This window comes from Pseudorca crassidens, chromosome 7 (genome assembly GCF_039906515.1).
Source record: "Pseudorca crassidens isolate mPseCra1 chromosome 7, mPseCra1.hap1, whole genome shotgun sequence".
Classification (NCBI taxonomy): domain Eukaryota; kingdom Metazoa; phylum Chordata; class Mammalia; order Artiodactyla; family Delphinidae; genus Pseudorca; species Pseudorca crassidens.
The window spans coordinates 52,902,741-52,921,136 of NC_090302.1; the positions used below are offsets into that span (position 1 = coordinate 52,902,741).

The 18,396-nt window shown below is 41.3% G+C and overlaps 1 protein-coding gene across 6 annotated transcripts in view; it reads left to right on the top strand.

The window, feature by feature from the left end:
* Positions 1–17,401, top strand: part of SMARCA2 (SWI/SNF related, matrix associated, actin dependent regulator of chromatin, subfamily a, member 2) — a 173,516-nt gene extending 156,115 nt beyond the window's left edge. For all 6 annotated transcript variants that reach the window (XM_067744250.1, XM_067744253.1, XM_067744254.1 and 3 more), the window contains 5 exons: positions 1,327–1,432; positions 2,143–2,244; positions 4,887–5,019; positions 15,093–15,235; positions 16,528–17,401. In XM_067744250.1, coding sequence (XP_067600351.1) covers positions 1,327–1,432; positions 2,143–2,244; positions 4,887–5,019; positions 15,093–15,235; positions 16,528–16,563 — 520 coding nt within the window. In that variant the 3' untranslated portion in view covers positions 16,564–17,401. The remainder of the gene's footprint in view (positions 1–1,326; positions 1,433–2,142; positions 2,245–4,886; positions 5,020–15,092; positions 15,236–16,527) is intronic.
* Positions 17,402–18,396: the final 995 nt, after the last annotated feature.

The following is an 18,396-nucleotide window of genomic DNA, read 5'->3' on the forward strand; positions in this document are numbered from 1 at the left end:
TAGTATTCATGAGGCCCATATGTGCATTAAAAAATAAAATAAAACCCTGACCCAGCATCACAGAAAAACTCGCCCATCCCTTTGACAGGGTTTTCGGTTAATTTATGCAGGCCCCTTTGCACTTCAGCATTTTCCCCACTGGTTGCTAGGCAACCACTTGAGTTACTGCGCATGCCTTTTTTATGATAAGTGTCATTATGATTATTTTTTAATTATATGACTGGGACTATAGATTAAAACAGCATATTGTCACTCATCCTCTGCCGCTGCTTCTAGCATTCTCACACACTCCTAGAATCACCTTCCAAAATTTACCTGATAGCGATTTATGGGGTTTTTTGTTTTGTTTTGTTTTTAATATTTCTGCCTTCACAAAGGAAGTAGAGATGGCATCATAAGGGAAAGGAGATTTTTGTGGAAAATGACTGTACTGTATCTCCCGAGCTGTTATTGATCTGGATAGGCTGAGTCAGATATTAGGGTCCTGAACCTAAATTATGAATATCTGGTTCCTTTGACCATGTCTGCTTCTAACATTAAGTGATGTTAAATGCTTACATTGCTTTATAGTCTGTTTCTCAAAGTTACAAAATGCTAAGCGTTCGTTGCTATTAAATGTGCTTTCAAGTAAAGCTACCGTGAATTTGCGGGGAGGGTATAGCACTGATCCCAGGAACAGGAGGCAGCCACACTTGCTAAATATGTTTGTTCTTTTCAGCACAAATGACTCCATACACACAAAATGAAGTTAGGCAAGATGAAGGGGTTCCACTGGCAAATAATCATAAAGGTTTGTGTAGTTCACAGTGTGGAAAAATGCCCTAAGAGGAGTAAGACTGAAAAGACAGTCCCTGGTACATACGAAAGCTTTTCATTTGAGTTTCCAGAGTATATTCTAACACATTATTTTCTGAATATAAAGTGGATTTGAAAACAAAGGGATATGGAAATAAAGTCAGTATTTTTTTTTTTTAACCAACTCAATTACTACTCATTTAGAAATGGAATTTTTGGTGGAATGGGACACTTTAAATATTTGTATCAAACTGAAGAGAGGTTCACTCCGAAAGAGAAATCCACAGTGGCCTTCCCATATGTATGACAGAAGTGGAGATCTACTGGTATTCTAATGTCATTTTGAAGTTAGCACTGGGGGCATTGATGTCCCATACAGTTGTAGGATTTTCTTTGATTTGAAGAGCCCCATGTTTATATGCATGGGATGTCATTTGCTTTTTTGACATTTTTCTGAAATAAAATACAAGTTTTTCTCTGTAGTGCATGATCTGTTATGTTTTTGTTCGTTTCTCCCCTGCCCCCCTACAGTTCAGGGCGACAGCTCAGTGAAGTCTTCATTCAGTTACCTTCAAGAAAAGAATTACCAGAATACTATGAATTAATTAGGAAACCGGTGGATTTCAAAAAAATAAAGGTAGATCTTTTGTTTACGAACTTTATTTTTTAAGTAAATAAAGTAGAAGTGTAAATTCATTGAAATGATTACAGTTAGGACTTGACAGTGGTAACCTATCTGACTGCCACTGCCACCCATGCAGGGCTTGGCACTAAAAAGGTCGGGATGTTCTTGTGCCTTTAAATGTATGTTATGAAATCAATATACTGAGAGCTCATATTGATTATATTGCCTTTTTTTTTTTTTTTTTTGCGGTATGCGGGCCTCTCACTGTTGTGGCCTCTCCCGTTGCGGAGCACAGGCTCCGGACGCGCAGGCTCAGCGGCTGTGGCTCACGGGCCTAGCCGCTCCGCGGCACGTGGGATCCTCCCGCATCGGGGCACGAACCCGCGTCCCCTGCATCGGCAGGCGGACTCCCAACCACTGCGCCACCAGGGAAGCCCTATATTGCATTTTATTTGAAAAGTTTCAGACTCCTTCCTGGATCCCATTGCTCTTCCTGGTTCCCATCATATGCTCCTTACTCCCCCTTATAGGAAAGGAATACGCGTGGGAGGGTGGTCTCTGTTTATGACACCCCCTGGAATTGTGTAGTCCCACCTCCCTGGCAGGACTGTCTACTGGGAAGACAAATGGAAAATCAGGCTTTGTTAACCAAGTAACGATTGTTGTATTTTCCACCACCGCCCTCCCCAACTTTCCTCTGTTTTATCCAAAATTTGCATCAGGAAAGAATCCGTAATCATAAGTACCGAAGCCTGGGTGACCTGGAGAAAGACGTCATGCTGCTCTGTCACAATGCTCAGACGTTCAACTTGGAGGGATCCCAGGTGAGACATGTTTAACCTTAAACATGCTTTGTTCTTTTAAGTAAAATTTTTCATTTGCTACCGTCGCTATTATCCTGGCAGAAGAAAAGGAGAGATAAAAGCCTGTATTTCCATGCTACCTATGTAAGTCAGTTGAGGCTTTGGCATTTTCAAGTTAATGCCAGCTCCTTTGTACCATAGCTATGCTAGTTCCTACTTGTGCTTCCCTTAAAGGCTTGGCTTTTAATCAGAGGAGGAATTTAAGTTAATAAGTTAATGTAATGCTTAAAAGCTAGAGGTACAGTTTTTGCCTTTACAGAGATGGTGTATTTGGTTATACTTACCTTGGGTTTTCTGACTGTAAACTTTGCATCAGGAGCCGAAACTGCTGTTTTGTTTTAAAACAAAAAATATATAGAAAAAATAACCATCGCCTCTAATTGTTACAAAAATGCTTTTTATCAGGTCAATTGCAATTCTCTTTACTCCTCTTCTCTGTAGTTAGCAAGTGTAAGAGCAAGTGACACTATGAAAATAACTAAGTTGGCCGAGGACACTTTTCACTTTTTACACCTCAATTCCACTCACCTTTTGTAGGGACTCCCCTTTTCCTATCTATGCTCTCATACCCATGAGGCAGAAAGAACCAGAAGAGAGGTCAGTGTGTCTGCCAGCCAATGCATAGTCAAGCCTCTTTCCGGATCAGACTTGTTTTTATCTTCATGTCAATTCCAGTCACTAAATTGGAGAATGTGGGACTCCTCAGAATGTGCCTTGAACAGACCATACCTTTCCAGTTAATGGGAGTTAATAGAAGTATTATTTTGACCAAAACAATAAGTTGTGAAAGCAAGCCTTTTTCAAAGAAATTTAAGGTGAAAACTAGGACGCAGAGAGTAAGTATAAGCGTCAACAAGCAAGTCTTTTATGAATGACTGCTTACAGTTTGTGGATAGATTTGGGGGTTCTTTATAGGACTGTGGCAACATTGTGATACACACCCTGTCCCAGACAGCCTCCCTGTCTGCCGACACCCACTGCCTCACCCCTGAACTGGAGTGACAAATGGCCTCTTTACTGGCTTCCCTCCGAGGCCCTCCCGGATGCTGGCCGATCTTTCTGTAACCACCTTTTTATCCTGTCCCTCTACTGCCCACCAAGCTTCGAACTTCCCCATGTACTGTTAAATTCTAGAATGAATTTAATCGCTGGAGTTTGCTTTCTAAAGTCATACACTAACTCTTTGGCCTCATTTCCTGCTGTTCCTCAACCTAAACAGTTCATGGTCCAGTAACGGTTCATGGTCCATAAACACCGGCTTCCCCAGATACACATGCAGTTGTAGGAAAGAATATGAATACAGAGAGAGTCTTGACATCGTCCCAGGATAGTAACATCGTCCCATGTCATAACCAGGAAGTTGGTAATGGCACCCTCCCGGATGCATCTTTTTTTTACTTTGGCTGCCCCACCTTTCTCCTTGCTCTCCTTTTCTATAAAGGCCGTCTCCTTTCTCATGATCCCTGGTGGGACCCTCCTCACCCTTAATATCCAGCTCAACTCTAGTGTCCCTGGCAAATTCTGTCCCAGTGGCCCCATCCCAGTGTGTCATCTTCACCATGTTTAAGTGTACAGCTCAGTAGTGGGAAGTATATTTTCATAATACTGCAGCAGATCTCCAGAACACTTTCATCTTGTACAACTAAAACTCTGTAATCATTCTGCCAGACACCATTCTACATTCTATTTCTACGAATTGGACTCCTCTAGATAGCTCACATAAGCCAAATCACTCAGTGTTTGTCTTTTTGTGAATGGCTTATTTCATCTAGCATCATGTCCTCAAAAGTTCATCCATGCTGTGTAGGCTGCGACAGGATTTCTTTCCTTTTTAAGGCTGAATAATACTCCACGGTTTGGGTAGACCTCGTTTTGTTTCTTCATCCCTCTATTGATGGACATTGGGTGTGCTCTTGGCTACTGTGAATAGTGCTGCTGTAAACATGGGTGTGCATGTATCTCTTCAAGACCCTGCTTTCAGTTCCTTTGGGTATATGTCTAGAATTGGCATTGGTGGATCATATGGTACTTCTGTGTTTAGTGTTTTGAGAAAACGGACCATTTTTGAACTTTATCTCTCTCTCAGCAGTTACACAGGGCTATGCTCAGATAGGGGCGTACACTAGCGAGAAAGCACTGATTGCAATAAGTATTGGCTGGTACTGATAAACCCAGTGACAAATAATAGCCTCCATTTTGTTAGGAGAATTGCATTTTTAAAAAAAGGTTGCTTTACCACAGTGTTTGATGAAACAACCTAAATAAGAAATAGTTTTTTTAAATATCGGTCTTGCTGTCAAAAATGAGAGGGCATCGTATTGAAGCCCTCCCTTCCCTCCCAAGCATGCGCACGCACACACACACACACACACACACACACTCTGAAATTATTTCAACTGCATGTGGACTTTTCCTGTAAGACTATGTCTGTAGATTTGAGTTTGGTGTTTTCCTGCAGGCATAGACAATAACGTTGATGTTTCTACTAAAATTCACGTAAAGTAATGCTGGTGTGTGGCACAGGGAAGAAAAGAGCATGCTGCGATGGTGAGTCTCGGGCCCTCAGCTTGAGGTTTTTAACAGGTGCCACTTTGACCCTTCAGATCTACGAAGACTCCATCGTCTTACAGTCGGTGTTCAAGAGTGCTCGGCAGAAAATTGCCAAAGAAGAAGAGAGTGAGGACGAGAGCAACGAAGAGGAGGACGAGGAAGAGGAAGACGAGTCAGAGTCAGAGGGTGAGTCCGTGTGGTTCCTCCACTGGTTTGGCCCTGGCCACCTGCATCGCTGTTGCCACAGATGCCAACAGAGCAGAGTCAGGCACATCTGGACTCCAGGTCTTATTGTCTCTCGTGTCCTAGCTGGGCAACCCCAGGCCGTATACTTAACCCTGCTTGAGCCCAGTCTCCTCCTCTGTGAAACTGAGGTACTAAATGTGCCCCCAGTCATGCGAAGAGCTTAGCACATGGCCAGGCTCACAGCAAACACGGAATGTTGCCTTTGGAAATCAGTGTAATATACATTTTCTACCAGCATGGCTGTTGATACCACCTATCTGTTAACCTAGCACAGTGGTTCTCTAACCTGAGTGATTGCTGGCGTCCCCCCCTGAGTTTCTGATTCAGTAGCCTGCGGAAGGGTCTGAGAGTCGGCCTTTCTAACAGGTTCACAGGGGACGCTGATGTGACTGGACCCAGGACCACACTTTGAGAATCACGGCTTTAGAAGATAATTGTCAAACTGTGGTCCATTTTGTCCATCATGGATCCGATACTGATCCTGTCTTTATCTTGATATTTTATTCATTATGGCTCTGTTTGGCATGAGTTTTGAGGTTTTTTGTTTTGTTTTTTTGAGTTTTGGTGCCCTCTTAAACTTTGCACCCAAGGCAAGTATCATATTTCAAAGGTTACGGCTGCCTTGAAAAGTCTAAAATTTCTTCTTACCTAATTAAGTTTTCACCCCATACCTCCTCGCAAAGTAATAAATCCTAGTAGTTTGTAGTCTTCTATGTAAAACAGTTTAGATATGCTTTACCATTTTTTATTAGATTTGTTTCTAATTACATACTTAGTACAGACAGCTTAGAAGATATTTTTAAGAAAGGAAAATTTGTATAATTCCATCACCCAATATACATTTAACTCCAGATTTGTATAATTCCATCACCCAATATACATTTAACTCCAGTTGCCTTCCAGTCTTTTTATATACATAAATATTTTGTTTATAAAAGTATAGCACACTGTTTTGTAGCATGGTTTTTCTATTACAGATATTTTTCCATAGCAATGAGTGTTTTTATACAGCAAGACATATATTAACATCCATTAATGAGTGTACCAAAACATAGTAATCTCAATCCAAATAACGCTCTCCTGAAAATTCTAACCCAGAAACCACTGCACACACTGTAAAAACATCTGACGCATACCTATTGCTGCACAGACTGGAGTTGGTATCTTGGTCAGCGGTGTACGTACGTGTCTGTTTCCCCATACCCTCATGTGTTCTCAGTATTATTCTTTCTCGTGATTCTGCCTTTTAAGTATTAATTTAACCTTTTTCAGTTTCATATGGTTACTCCCTAGTTTTAATATCGTAGCATTTGATGTTTTAGTCTACAAAGGCATATCTTAGCTAAACGTTTCCTCGTTTTAGAGCGAGATTTCTAATCTGTTTCCAAATAGCTACCTTCTTATCCCAGCTATCGGTTGAGATACGTTTGCTCTAATCTCTCCGGAGACTTGTTATGTTAACTTTCTATGGCCTCTCTAACAAATTACCACAAACTTAGTGCCTCAATACAACTTACATTTATTATCTCACAGCCCTGTAGGTCACGGGTTTGCTGTGGGTCTCTCTGGGCCAAAACCAAGGTGTCACCAGCCTGCCTTCCTTTGTCGGGGCTCCAGGGGAGAGTCCACTTCCTTGTGTCTCTTTCTCATGTTGCATCTCATTGACCCTCTCTTCGGCCTTCTCTTCATCCACATTTTTTTTTGCTGTTGTTGAGGTATAATTGACATATAATAATAGGTTCAGATATATAGCATAACGATAACAATATATGTCTATATTGGGAAATGATCACACCTAAATCTAGTTAACATCCATCACCACACATAGTCAGAAAAAATTTTTTTCCTGTGACGGGAACTTTGAGGATCTACTCTCTTGGCAACTTTCAAATATGCACTACAGCGTTATTAATTATACTCACCATGCTGTACCTTAAACCCCACGACTTATTTATTTTATAACTGGATATTTATACCTTTGGATTCCCTGCACCCATTTCCCACCCCACCTCCGGCAGCCACCCTATCTGTTCTCTGTATCTGTGAGTTCAGTTGTTTTCTTTTTTTTTAATTTCACATATAAGTGAGATCATACAGAATCTGTCTTTCACTGACTTATTTCACTTAGCATAAAAGCCCTCATGGTCCATCCATGTTGTCGCAAATGTCCTTTTTTTAATTTTTAAAAATGTTTATTTTGTATTGGAGTATAGTCGCTGTACAATGTTGTGTTCGTTTCATGCGTAAAGTGAAGTGATTCAGTTATACGTGTATCCATTCTTTTACAGATTCTTTTCCCATATAGGTTATTACAGAATACTGAGTAGAGCTTCCTGTGCTGTACAGTAGGTCCTTGTTGATTATTTTATATACAGTAGTGTGTATGTGTTAATCCCAAACTCCTAATTTCCCACCCACTGCCCCCACCACCCCGGCCACTTTTCTTCTTTAGTGTCTGTAAGTTTGTCTTCTAAGTCTGTGGGTCTGTTTCTGTTTTGTAAATAAGTTCATTTGTATCGCTTTTTTAGATTCCACCTATAAGCGACATCATATTTGTCTTTGTCTGACTGACTTCACTTAGTATGATAATCTCTAGGTCCATCCATGTCACTGCAGATGGCATTATTCTGTTCTTTTTATGGCTGAGTAATATTCCATTGTGTATATGTACCCCATCTTCTTTATCCATTCCTCTGTGGATGGACATTTAGGTTGCTTCTGTGTCCTGGCTACTGTACATAGTGCTGCAGTGAACATCGGGGTGCATGTGTATTTTCATATAATTATGTTTTTCTCCAGATATGTGCCCAGGAGTGGGATTGCTGGATCATACGGCATGTATATGTCAATCCCAGGCTCCCAGTTTATCCCTCTACCCGCTTTCCCCCCCCGGTAACCATAAGTTTGTTTTCTACATCTGTGACTCTATTTCTGTTTTGTAAATAAGTTCATATGTACCATTTTACTGAGATGATCATTATAAGTTTTAGCCTTCATTCTGTTAATGTGTTGTATCATATTGATTGATATATTGATGTTGAACCAACTTGCATCCCTGGAAATCCCACTTAATTATGGTATATGATTCTTTTAATGTATTGTTGAATTCAGTTTGCTAATATTTTTGGGGGGATTTTTGCATCTACGTTCATCAGGGATATTGGCCTATAATTTTCTTTGCTTGCAGCCTTCTTGTCTGGTTTTGGTACCAGCATAACGCTAGCCTCTTAAAATGAGTTTGGAAGTGTCCCCTCCTCTTCCATTTTTTGTTTGTTTTTGGTTTTGGGTTTTTTTTGGCAAAAATTGGAAAAGGATAGGTATTCATTCTAATTCTTCTTTAAATGTTTGGCAGAATTCACCAGTGATGCCATCTGGTCTTGGACTTTTGTTTAACAGGAGGTTTTTGACTGTGGCCTCAACTTCCTTACTAGTAATTGGTCTTTTTCTGTTTTCTTTGTGAGGCAGTCCTGGTAGGTTGTCTGGTTCTACAAATGTACCTGTTTTTTCCTAGGTTGTATGATTTGTTGGCACATAATCGTTCATAGTAGTCTCTCGTGATTCTTTGCATTTCTCTGATAACAGTTGTAACATCCCCTCTATCATTAGTGATTTTATTTGAGTCCTCTCTCTTTTCTTCTTGGTGAGTGTAGCTATGATTTGTAGCTAAAGATTTGTTCATTTTTTAAAATCTTTTTAAAGAACCGGCCCTTAGTTTCATTGATCTTTTCTATTGTCTTTTTACTCTCTCTTTTGTTGTTGTTGTTGCTTGTTTGTTTCCAGTTTGATCTTTGCTGTTTCCTTCCATCTACTAAGTTTGGACTTCATTTGTTCTTCTTTTTGTAGTTCCTTGAAGTATAACGTTAGGGTGTTTTATTTGAGATTTTTGTTTCTTGATGTAGGCATTTATCACTGAACTTCCCTTCTAGGGTTACTTTTCTGCATCCTGTAAATTTTGGCGTGTTTGATTTCCATTTTCATTTGTCTGAAGGTACCTTTTAATTTACTCTTTTCGTTTCCTTGTTGAGCCATTGGTGGTTCAGTAGAACGTTGTTTAATCTCCACATACGTGAATTTTCCAGTTTTCCTCCTGTAATTGATTAGTTTCATGTCATTATGGTTGAGAAGGCTTATTGATATTTCAATCTGCTTAAATTTATTAAGGCATCACATGCCTCACATGGTTTTGAGGCACATATGATCTATCCTGGAGAATGTTTCATGTGCACTTGAGAAGTATGTGTATTCTGTTGCTTTTGAATGGAACGTTCCATATATAACTGAAGTTCCTCTGGTCTAGTGTGTCATTTAAGGCCAGTGTTTTCATATTGATTGTCTGTCTAGATGATCTGTCCATTAATGAAAGAAAGGTATTAAGGTCCCTAATATTATTGTATTGCCATCTATTTCTCCCTCTGTCTGTTAATAAATGTTATCTCCTCTTTTTATATTGACCCTTTGCTATTTCTCTTATTACAGTCTTTAAAGTCTCTTTTGTCTGATGCAAGTATAGCTGCCCCAGCTTTCTTTTGGTTTCCGTTTGCATGGACTGCCTTTTTCCATCTGCTCGCTTGCAGTGTGTGTGTCTTTAAAGCTGAAGTGAGTCTCTTGTAGGCAGCCTATAGATAGGTCTTGTTTTTTTTGTTTGTTTGTTTTTTTGCGGTACGTGGGCCTCTCACTGCTGTGGCCTCTCCCGTTGCGGAGCACAGGCTTCGGACGCACAGGCCCAGTGGCCACGGCTTGTGGGCCCAGCTGCTCTGCAGCATGTGGGATCTCCCCGGACCAGGGCACGAATCCATGTCCCCTGCATCAGCAGGCGGACTCTCAACCACTGCGCCACCAGGGAAGCCCTATTTTGACTGTCTTGTGCCACTCACTTCTGGACTGCAAAGTCTCTGCTTAAAAATATACCCATAGTCTTCTGGTGTGGGGGGGGTTGCCCTTGTATGTAACAAGTTGTTTGTTTTTCTTTTGCTGCTTTTACAGTTCTCTTCTTGTGTTTAAGTTTTGACGTTTTAATTGTAGTACGTCTAAGTGTGGGTCTCTTTGGGTCCCTCTTATTTGGGACTCTTCCTGGATCTGGATGTATTTCCTTCTGCAGATGAGGGAAGTTTTCAGCCATTATTTCTTCAAATAAGTCTTATGCCCCTTTCTCTCTCTTTCTGGGAGCCCTACAGTGTGAACATTGGTCCACTTTATGTTGTCCCATAAGTCATCTTCCCTCCGTTTCATTCTTTTCTTTTTGCTGCTCTGATTGGATGTTTCACTGCCCTGTCTTTGAGTTTACTGATCTCTCTTCTGCTTCATCTTGTCTGTTGTTGAACCCCTCTAGTGTACTTTTCAGTTCAATTATCATATTCTTCAGCTCTGTGACTTCTGTTTGGTACTTGCTTATAAAGTTGGCCATTGAACAACACAGGTGTGAACTGCATGGGTCCACATGGAGGCAGATTGTTCGTTTTTCAATAAATACATACAGCAGTACTATACAATCTGCAGCTGGTTGGATCTGTGGATGCAGAAGCCCAGATACGGAGGGCCAACTGTAAAGTTATACACAGATTTTTGACTGCACAGAGGTTTGGCGCCCCTAACCCCCATGTTGTTCAAGGGTTGTGTTTTCTCTTTGAAGTTCTCAGTTTTCATTCATTCTTCTCCCAAGTTCAGTGAGCATCTTTATGACCATTATTTTTAATTCTATCAATCAGCTAAGCCATTCATCTTTGTTTCATGAAAGACTTTTTTTCCTGAGGTTTTATCTTGTTCTTTCATTTGGAACATATTCCTCTCTCTATTTTTCTTGACTCTCTCATTTGATAAAACAGCCATCTCTCCCAGTCTTGAAGGAGCGGCCTCACGTAGGAGACAAAAACTTTATCCTTCAACCTACACCCTGACTCTTCCTTGTCTCTCACACCTTTGTGATTGTCCAAGCAGCCTACATGTAGTGGCTCCCAATAGTGGAGGGTGTGCCAAGACCTGTCAGTCATTGTCTTAGAAGGGAGGATCTCAACACCTAGGTTCAGGCTGATTGGAAGCCAGACCCTCAGGCAGCAGCTTTTTAAAGTTTGCAAATATACAGTCCAGTGGGACCACAGGCCTAAGTCCCACTGACCACCAGAAGCAGGCAATCTGAAGGTATCCCCTGGACAGCACTCGCAAAAACCAGGGCACCGGGCGTGTGTGAAAGCTCCCCTCCAAGAGACACTAGTGCTCTGGAGTGTGGCAGAGGGAGAGTGCAAAGATAGCATCCCCCCCTCTGCCAAGTTCTCTGGAAGGGGATGATGGTCAGCCCTTAGATATGGGTTAACTTAGATGCTCGTCCCTAGGCTGATGCTTTAAGATAAGCAAATAAGGCTCTTTTATGTGAAGTCTGGGTGCCTCTCCATCAGCTGACTTTGAGCTGGGTCCTGGGGCAGGTGAGTCTGAGCATGAGACTTTTACGAGCCATTTCTGAACTGGCTGTAGCCCTGTGGGTCTTGTGGACACAAGCCCTGTTGGTTTTCAACGCTAGATGTTTTGGGGGCATCCCTCAGGTGCAAGACTTAAAAGTTGGGATGCCTGATGTGGGGTTCAAAGCTTCACCCCTCCTAGAGAAGCTTCAGGTTTTCAGTTCCTTTCCAGTTGTGGGTCACTGCACCAAGGATGGCATTTATCATCAGATCATGTATCAGCCTCTCTGCCTTTCTTACTTGCTTCAGTGTGGGTTTCTCCACATTTGTCCAATGTGTAGGTGTCACTGAGCTAGTTTTTAGGTCTTTTTCAGAGAAGGTTGTTCCATACATACCTTAGATTCGGTGTGTCCGTGGGAAGAGGTAAGTTCAGGGTCTTCTTGTGTCACCTTCTTAAATCAGAACCTCATCTTCTTCCACTTTGAAGGACCCGTGTGATTGAGATTGGGCCTAGCCTACCTGGTTAATCTAGGGTAATCTCCCCATCTCAAGGTCAGTGGAATCCCTTTTGCCATGCAAAGTGACATATTCACAAGTTCTGGGAATTAGGACATGGACGTCTCTGGGCGCCATCACTATTCTGCCTGCCACCCTGGTTAACTGGAACTTGTCGTAGGTCTGTGTAGTGGTGTCATAAAGCCTTAGGATGCTGTTTAAAGGGCCCATCTGATTGTCCAGTTTATTAGCCTAGCTGCCCATGGCAGCCTTTCAGGTGGGTTTTTTCGAGGGGCATGTCCACTGACTCACAAAGCCTGGTAGCTTTTGAGTGTCCCACACTCCAGTGAGTATTTAGATTATGTTCTCGAGGATGTATTTTCTTACCTTTACTGACAGTCTTCTGCCCTTTCACACTGCCCATGGATTTCCTGTACTCCCGTGTCAGGAAGAGCCACACCTGTGTAGATAAAGATATTTCACTTTTTCTTTCCAAATTACTTTTTACATTTTTAAAGGTTTTCACAGCTTCGTGCATTTCCATTAATCGGTAGACTTTTGCATCCCCAGTCTTTTCGTCAAGTCCCCACCTTATAGCTTATTAAGCAGTAGACATTTGGGTGTGATATACGGAAGCCTGGGCTAGGAATACTGTTTTGAGCACTAGGTTTGCCAGCCTTTTGCCAGCCCTGTTTGGGATGGGGGAAGGGCATTTGCTGCCCCTGCACTTCAGTTCAGAACATCTCTGCTCTCATCTTTTTTGTTAGCCTGTACTTCCATGGAAGACTTCACTTCTGGAAACGTTTTATGGGTCCTTCCCCTTCACAGAAGAAGTCTGGAAATTTCTCATCTCTAAGATTCTTTCTGGAGTTGATTCTCTCCATGACAACATCTATTTCTAGGTTCCTTGAGACCCACCAAACATAATATTCTAACAAAACTGGTTTGAATGAGAGACTTGCATTGTCAGTCACTTCATCATCCATCCCTAAAAATGCTGTTCTGTGGACACCTGTCCCAGAACAATGCCAGGGAACAGATTTTCTGTGAACCTTGGGATGTGCACCTCTAACTATGGTATAACACTTGGACTTCTTTCTTCCATGTGTTTTTATTTCTATCCTCAGAATAGCCCTGTGAGAGTGGAAGGGGATGCCATCTTTCTGTATGTGTATATGCTTGAATTCTTTATATCTCTCTATACAGAAATTTATGGAATTTTATGTCATCTATCAATAGAGAATCATACACAGGGATGTGTATATTTTCAAATATTGAGGTATACTTCTTTTTCTGGAAATAATCACCAGAAAGAGACCAGTAGGGTGAGAGACTAGAGATAGGGAAAGAAACCTTTCAAATTCATTTGTTTTGTTTTTACTTTCCATTTTGTACCTTTCTGTACTGTTAAAAATATTCACCTATGAATTTTCTTTTTAAGTCAACTGAAGTTATTTACACAGTAAAAATCATTGGCTTTTTTTTAAACCTTTTACACTTATGTATACTTTTTAATGTCAAAGTTCTGTTTTAAAAAATGCCCATTCCTCTGTTGATGGACATTTACGTTGCTTCTGTATCCTGGCTATTGTAAATAGTGCTGCAGTGAACATTGGGGTGCATGTGTCTTTTGGAATTATGGTTTTCTCTGGGTATATGCCCAGCAGTGGGATTGCTGGGTCATATGGTAGTTCTATTTTTAGTTTCTGAAGGAACCTCCATACTGTTCTGCATAGTGGCTGTATCAATTTACATTCCCACCAACAGTGCAAGAGGGTTCCCTTTTCTCCACACGCTCTCCAGCATTTATTGTTTGTAGATTTTTTCAATGATGGCCATTCAATGGAATATTACTCAGCCATAGAAAGGAATGAAATTGAGTCATTTGCAGAGATGTGGATGGACCTAGAGACTGTCACACAGAGTGAAGTAAGTCAGAAAGAGAAAAACAAATATCGTATATTAACACATATATATGGAATCTAGAAAAATGGTATAGATGATCTTTTTGCAAAACAGGAATAGAGACACAGACGTAGAGAACAAACGTATGGACATCAAGGGGAGGAAGGGGGGGCTGGGATGACCTGGGACATTGGGATCAATATATATACACTATTGATACTATGTATAAAGTATATAACTAAAGAGAACCTACTGTATAGCTCAGGGAACTCTAGTCTGTGCTCTGTGGTGACCTAAATGGGAAGGAAATCCAAAAAAGAGGGGATGTATGTATACGTATAGCTGATTCACTTTGCTGTACAGTAGAATCTAACAACACTGTAAAGCAACTGTACTCCAATAAAAATTCATTATAAGAAAATATTTTTGTAATGAAAAATTTAAAATGCCCACACCCCTCCACACAGTAGGTAAGGCCACCCTCGCTGTCCTGGTTAGGAAGATCCCTGTTCATCCATTAGGAGACCTGGAAAGGACCCAGCCCAGCTTCCCTCTGGGACCTCATTCCTTCTTGTTGCCCATTTAGGGTGACTGTGTAACTTATCATGCAAACTTAGGCATGTTTGCAAGTGAAAGGGGTGCTAACTATAACTAGGGAGGGCAATGGAGAACAGGCTTGAATCAGTCTGAGAATGTTCAGGGCACTCGGGGTTGTTGGGTTTGTCATCTGCAGGTAGGCGATCATTTTCCTACCCGTAAAAAGATTACCGTATGCTCACACATATATATGGAATTTAAGAAAAAAAATGTCATGAAGAACCTAGGGGTAAGGCGGGAATAAAGACACAGACCTACTACAGAACGGACTTGAGGATATGGGGAGGGGCAAGGGTGAGCTGTGACAAAGCGGGAGAGTGGCATGGACATATATACACTACCAAACGTAAAATAGCTAGCTAGTGGGAAGCAGCCGCATAGCACAGGGAGATCAGCTCGGTGCTTTGTGACCACCTAGAGGGGTGGGATAGGGAGGGTGGGAGGGAGGGAGACGCAAGAGGGAAGAGAAATGGGAACATATGTATATGGATAACTGATTCACTTTGTTATAAAGCAGAAACTAACACACCATTGTAAAGCAATTATACTCCAATAAACATGTAAAAAAAAAAAAAATATTTCCCTGTGATTGATTCCTCATTGCTGTGTGTTTTGGTTTTGTTGTAGCAAAATCTGTTAAGGTGAAAATCAAGCTCAATAAAAAAGATGACAAAGGCCGGGACAAAGGAAAAGGCAAGAAAAGGCCAAATCGAGGAAAAGCCAAACCTGTGGTGAGCGATTTTGACAGCGATGAAGAGCCGGATGGAAATGTAAGTGCGGCTGCCTTGCCTGAGGTCCGGACACTCTCCCCACATCTGTCTCCCTCTCGTACTCCCAGGCCCCTGCCAACCTCTATGCTTCATTACCCAGAAATGAAATGTAAAGATTTGGTGTTGAGGGATGTGAACTGAGCTGCGTGATTGAAAACAAAGAATTTGGGGTTTTGTTTATTGCCTTTTGAATAGTCTTCAAAAGTGAAAAACTTACTAAATCAAGTTTCCTTTTCCCCTTTCATATCTTCCCAGTGCCTACTTACAAAGAGAGATTCTCCACGGCTCGTTAATATTTTATATCCATAACACCCAGCATAGTGCCTAGGATACAGCAGTATATAGAGGAAATAATGATTCCGTGGAAGACTGACACTAAGTGGGATGATAGAGTTACTTTGGGGTTTGAGTTGCTATTTCAGGTGCCGTGCGGAAAACCCAGATGCATCTTTAAGTACCTAGAGGTATTATTTTTAATATTTGAAAAATTCAGGGAGCCCTGATGGAGCCAGGCCCTGACATAAGGACCTTTCCAGGTGGCACCATATTCGGTGCTTATTAATATTAGCATCCTAAGACAGGTGTCACTCTCAACATATTACAGAACTCAGTGCTTAGGTTATGTGTGTTTTGCTGCAGGGCATGGAAGTAAACAGCAGAGGCTGAATTCAGACCCAGAGAGCATTAACTCAGTCCGGTGCACTGTCCCTGACTCTGTGGTCCACAAGGTAGCAGTGCCTGACACAAGCTTCTAATCCAGTGCCTTTTAAAGGGCCCGCTATTTCTTTCACTTTCAAGAGGACCTCAGGTTCCCTACCCCACACCCCCTTCTTTTTTCTTTCTGGAAGGTTAATTTTCCATGTTAGCGCCTATGCTAGTTTGATTTTCCTTCAACGTGCCGCTATCTGGGTCTGTTGAAAAGGTTCAGCATTCTTATCCCACCCCACCCAGCCTTTGACCCTCGACACAAGCATCTTCAAATACATTTAAAATCCTATGTTTTCTTTAAGTAGACAGCAAATGCATGGAATCTTTTTCTCCCGTGAATGTTCTAAAAACGTAGTGCTAAAATTAGAACTCAATAGCCATGAACTTTCCACGCCCAAGTGCAACAGAGCAAAACACTGGCATAGACAGCGGGCATTGCTGTGGGATTTCCAAGCGGGAGCTCCCCTGTTCCGCATAGAGGCTGTCGATGCCTCTTTACTGGGAGGGTCAACTGTTTCCAAAATGTCATGTCTTTGCTACATTGCCTCTTGATGGCTTATTGTCTTTCTTATTTTTACTTTTAGGAACAGTCAGAAGCTAGTGGGACTGATGATGAGTGATCAGTATGGACATTTTTTTCTTGGTAGAACTGAACTCCTTCTCCCCTCTCTCGTCTCCACTCAGTGAGTTCATTTGTCATATGGGCACTGGGTTGTTTCTATATCATTATCATCTATAAGCTAGCTTTAGGATAGTGCCAGACAAACATATGATATCATGGTGTAAAGAAACACACACTCATACACAAATCTTTGTAACATATTGTGACCAAATGGGCCTCAAAGATTAAAACAAACAAAAAAGCTTTTGATGGAAAATATGTGGGTGGATAGTATATTTCTATGGGTGGGTCTTGGTAACGGTTTGATTGTGCCTGGTTTTATCACCTGTTCAGATGAGAAGATTTTTGTCTTTTTGTAGCACTGATAACCAGGAGAAGCCATTAAAAGCCACTGGTTATTTTATTTTTCATCAGGCAATTTTCAAGGTTTTTATTTGTTCGGTATTGTTTTTTTTTTTACACTGTGGTACATATAAGCAACTTGAATAGGCGATAAATGTACAGTAGTTAGACTTCACCTACATAGACATTTTTCCATTTTATGCTCTATGATCTGAAAAAAACGCTTTTTGAATTGTATAAGATTTATGTCTACTGTAAACATTGCTTAATTTTTTGCTCTTGATTTAAAAGAAAAGTTTTGTTGAAATCGCTATTGAATATTGCAATCTATATAGTGTAATGGATGGCTTCCTTTGTCAACCTGATCTCCTGTGTTACCCATGTGTATTGTCTCCTTCTCCCTCAAGTGTACTTAATCTTTGCTTTCTTTGCACAATGTCTTTGGTTGCAAGTCATAAGCCTGAGGCAAATAAAATTCCAGTAATTTCCAAGAACGTGGTGTTGGTGCTTTCCTAATAAAGAGATAACAGCTGAGCTCAACAAACACTGCCTCTGGTTTTTGAGTTCTAAGGGACCGAAACCCTGGTGCCTGAGTCACTGTCTCCTGCAGAGAGCGGGGCAAGCTCTTGCCGCAGCGCACATGGTAGGAAAAAAAGTTAAGAAGACTGAGAGAGAGAATCCCCTGGGATGAACCAGGTGTGTCGCAAGGGAGAGGAGTCTATTGCTTTTGTGACTTTTAAACTTACACAACAAGAGAGATGCTGCCATGGACCGAGTCACACTAAGCCCCTGCTCAACCTTTTCTAGTGGCTTAAATTCTATTTACTTGCCAGAAAAATCTACAGGTATATAACCTCAGAGATACTGCAGGGTCAGTTCTAGCCCAGCAAAGTGCATGTCACAACGGAGTGAGTCACACGAGTCTTTTGGCTTCTCGGCGCACGTCAGGTTGTTCGGTTTGCACTCTACTGTAGTCTATTAAGTGTGTGCAATATAGCATGATGTCTGAAAAAACAATGTACACACCTTCATTAAAATCTGCCTCATCACCGAAAAGGCTGACCATCGTCTGTGAGTCATGGTAGTAATATCAAAGATCACAGATCACCCAAACAAATGTAATCATGAAAGAATATCACGATCACCCAAAGCACGATACAGAAGCGTGAAGTGAGCCACTGCCATCGGACAATGGCACCAATATACTTGCTGGAGTCAGGGTTGCCACAGACCCTCAATTTGTGAAAAATACAGTAACTACGAAGTTGCACGATAAAGCAAAGCGCAGTATGATGAGGTATGCCTGTGTACGGTAATATAGATTTAGACTGTTTGTTTAGCATGGAATAAATCTATGTTCATATCGATTTAGAAAGATCTGAAAAGTGCTCAGTTGAAAGACTGGTTCCGTAAATACCCATATACCCTCCTACTAAGATTCACAATGACTATAACCTCCCTACCTCCCACCCCACCCACTTCTTTTTTT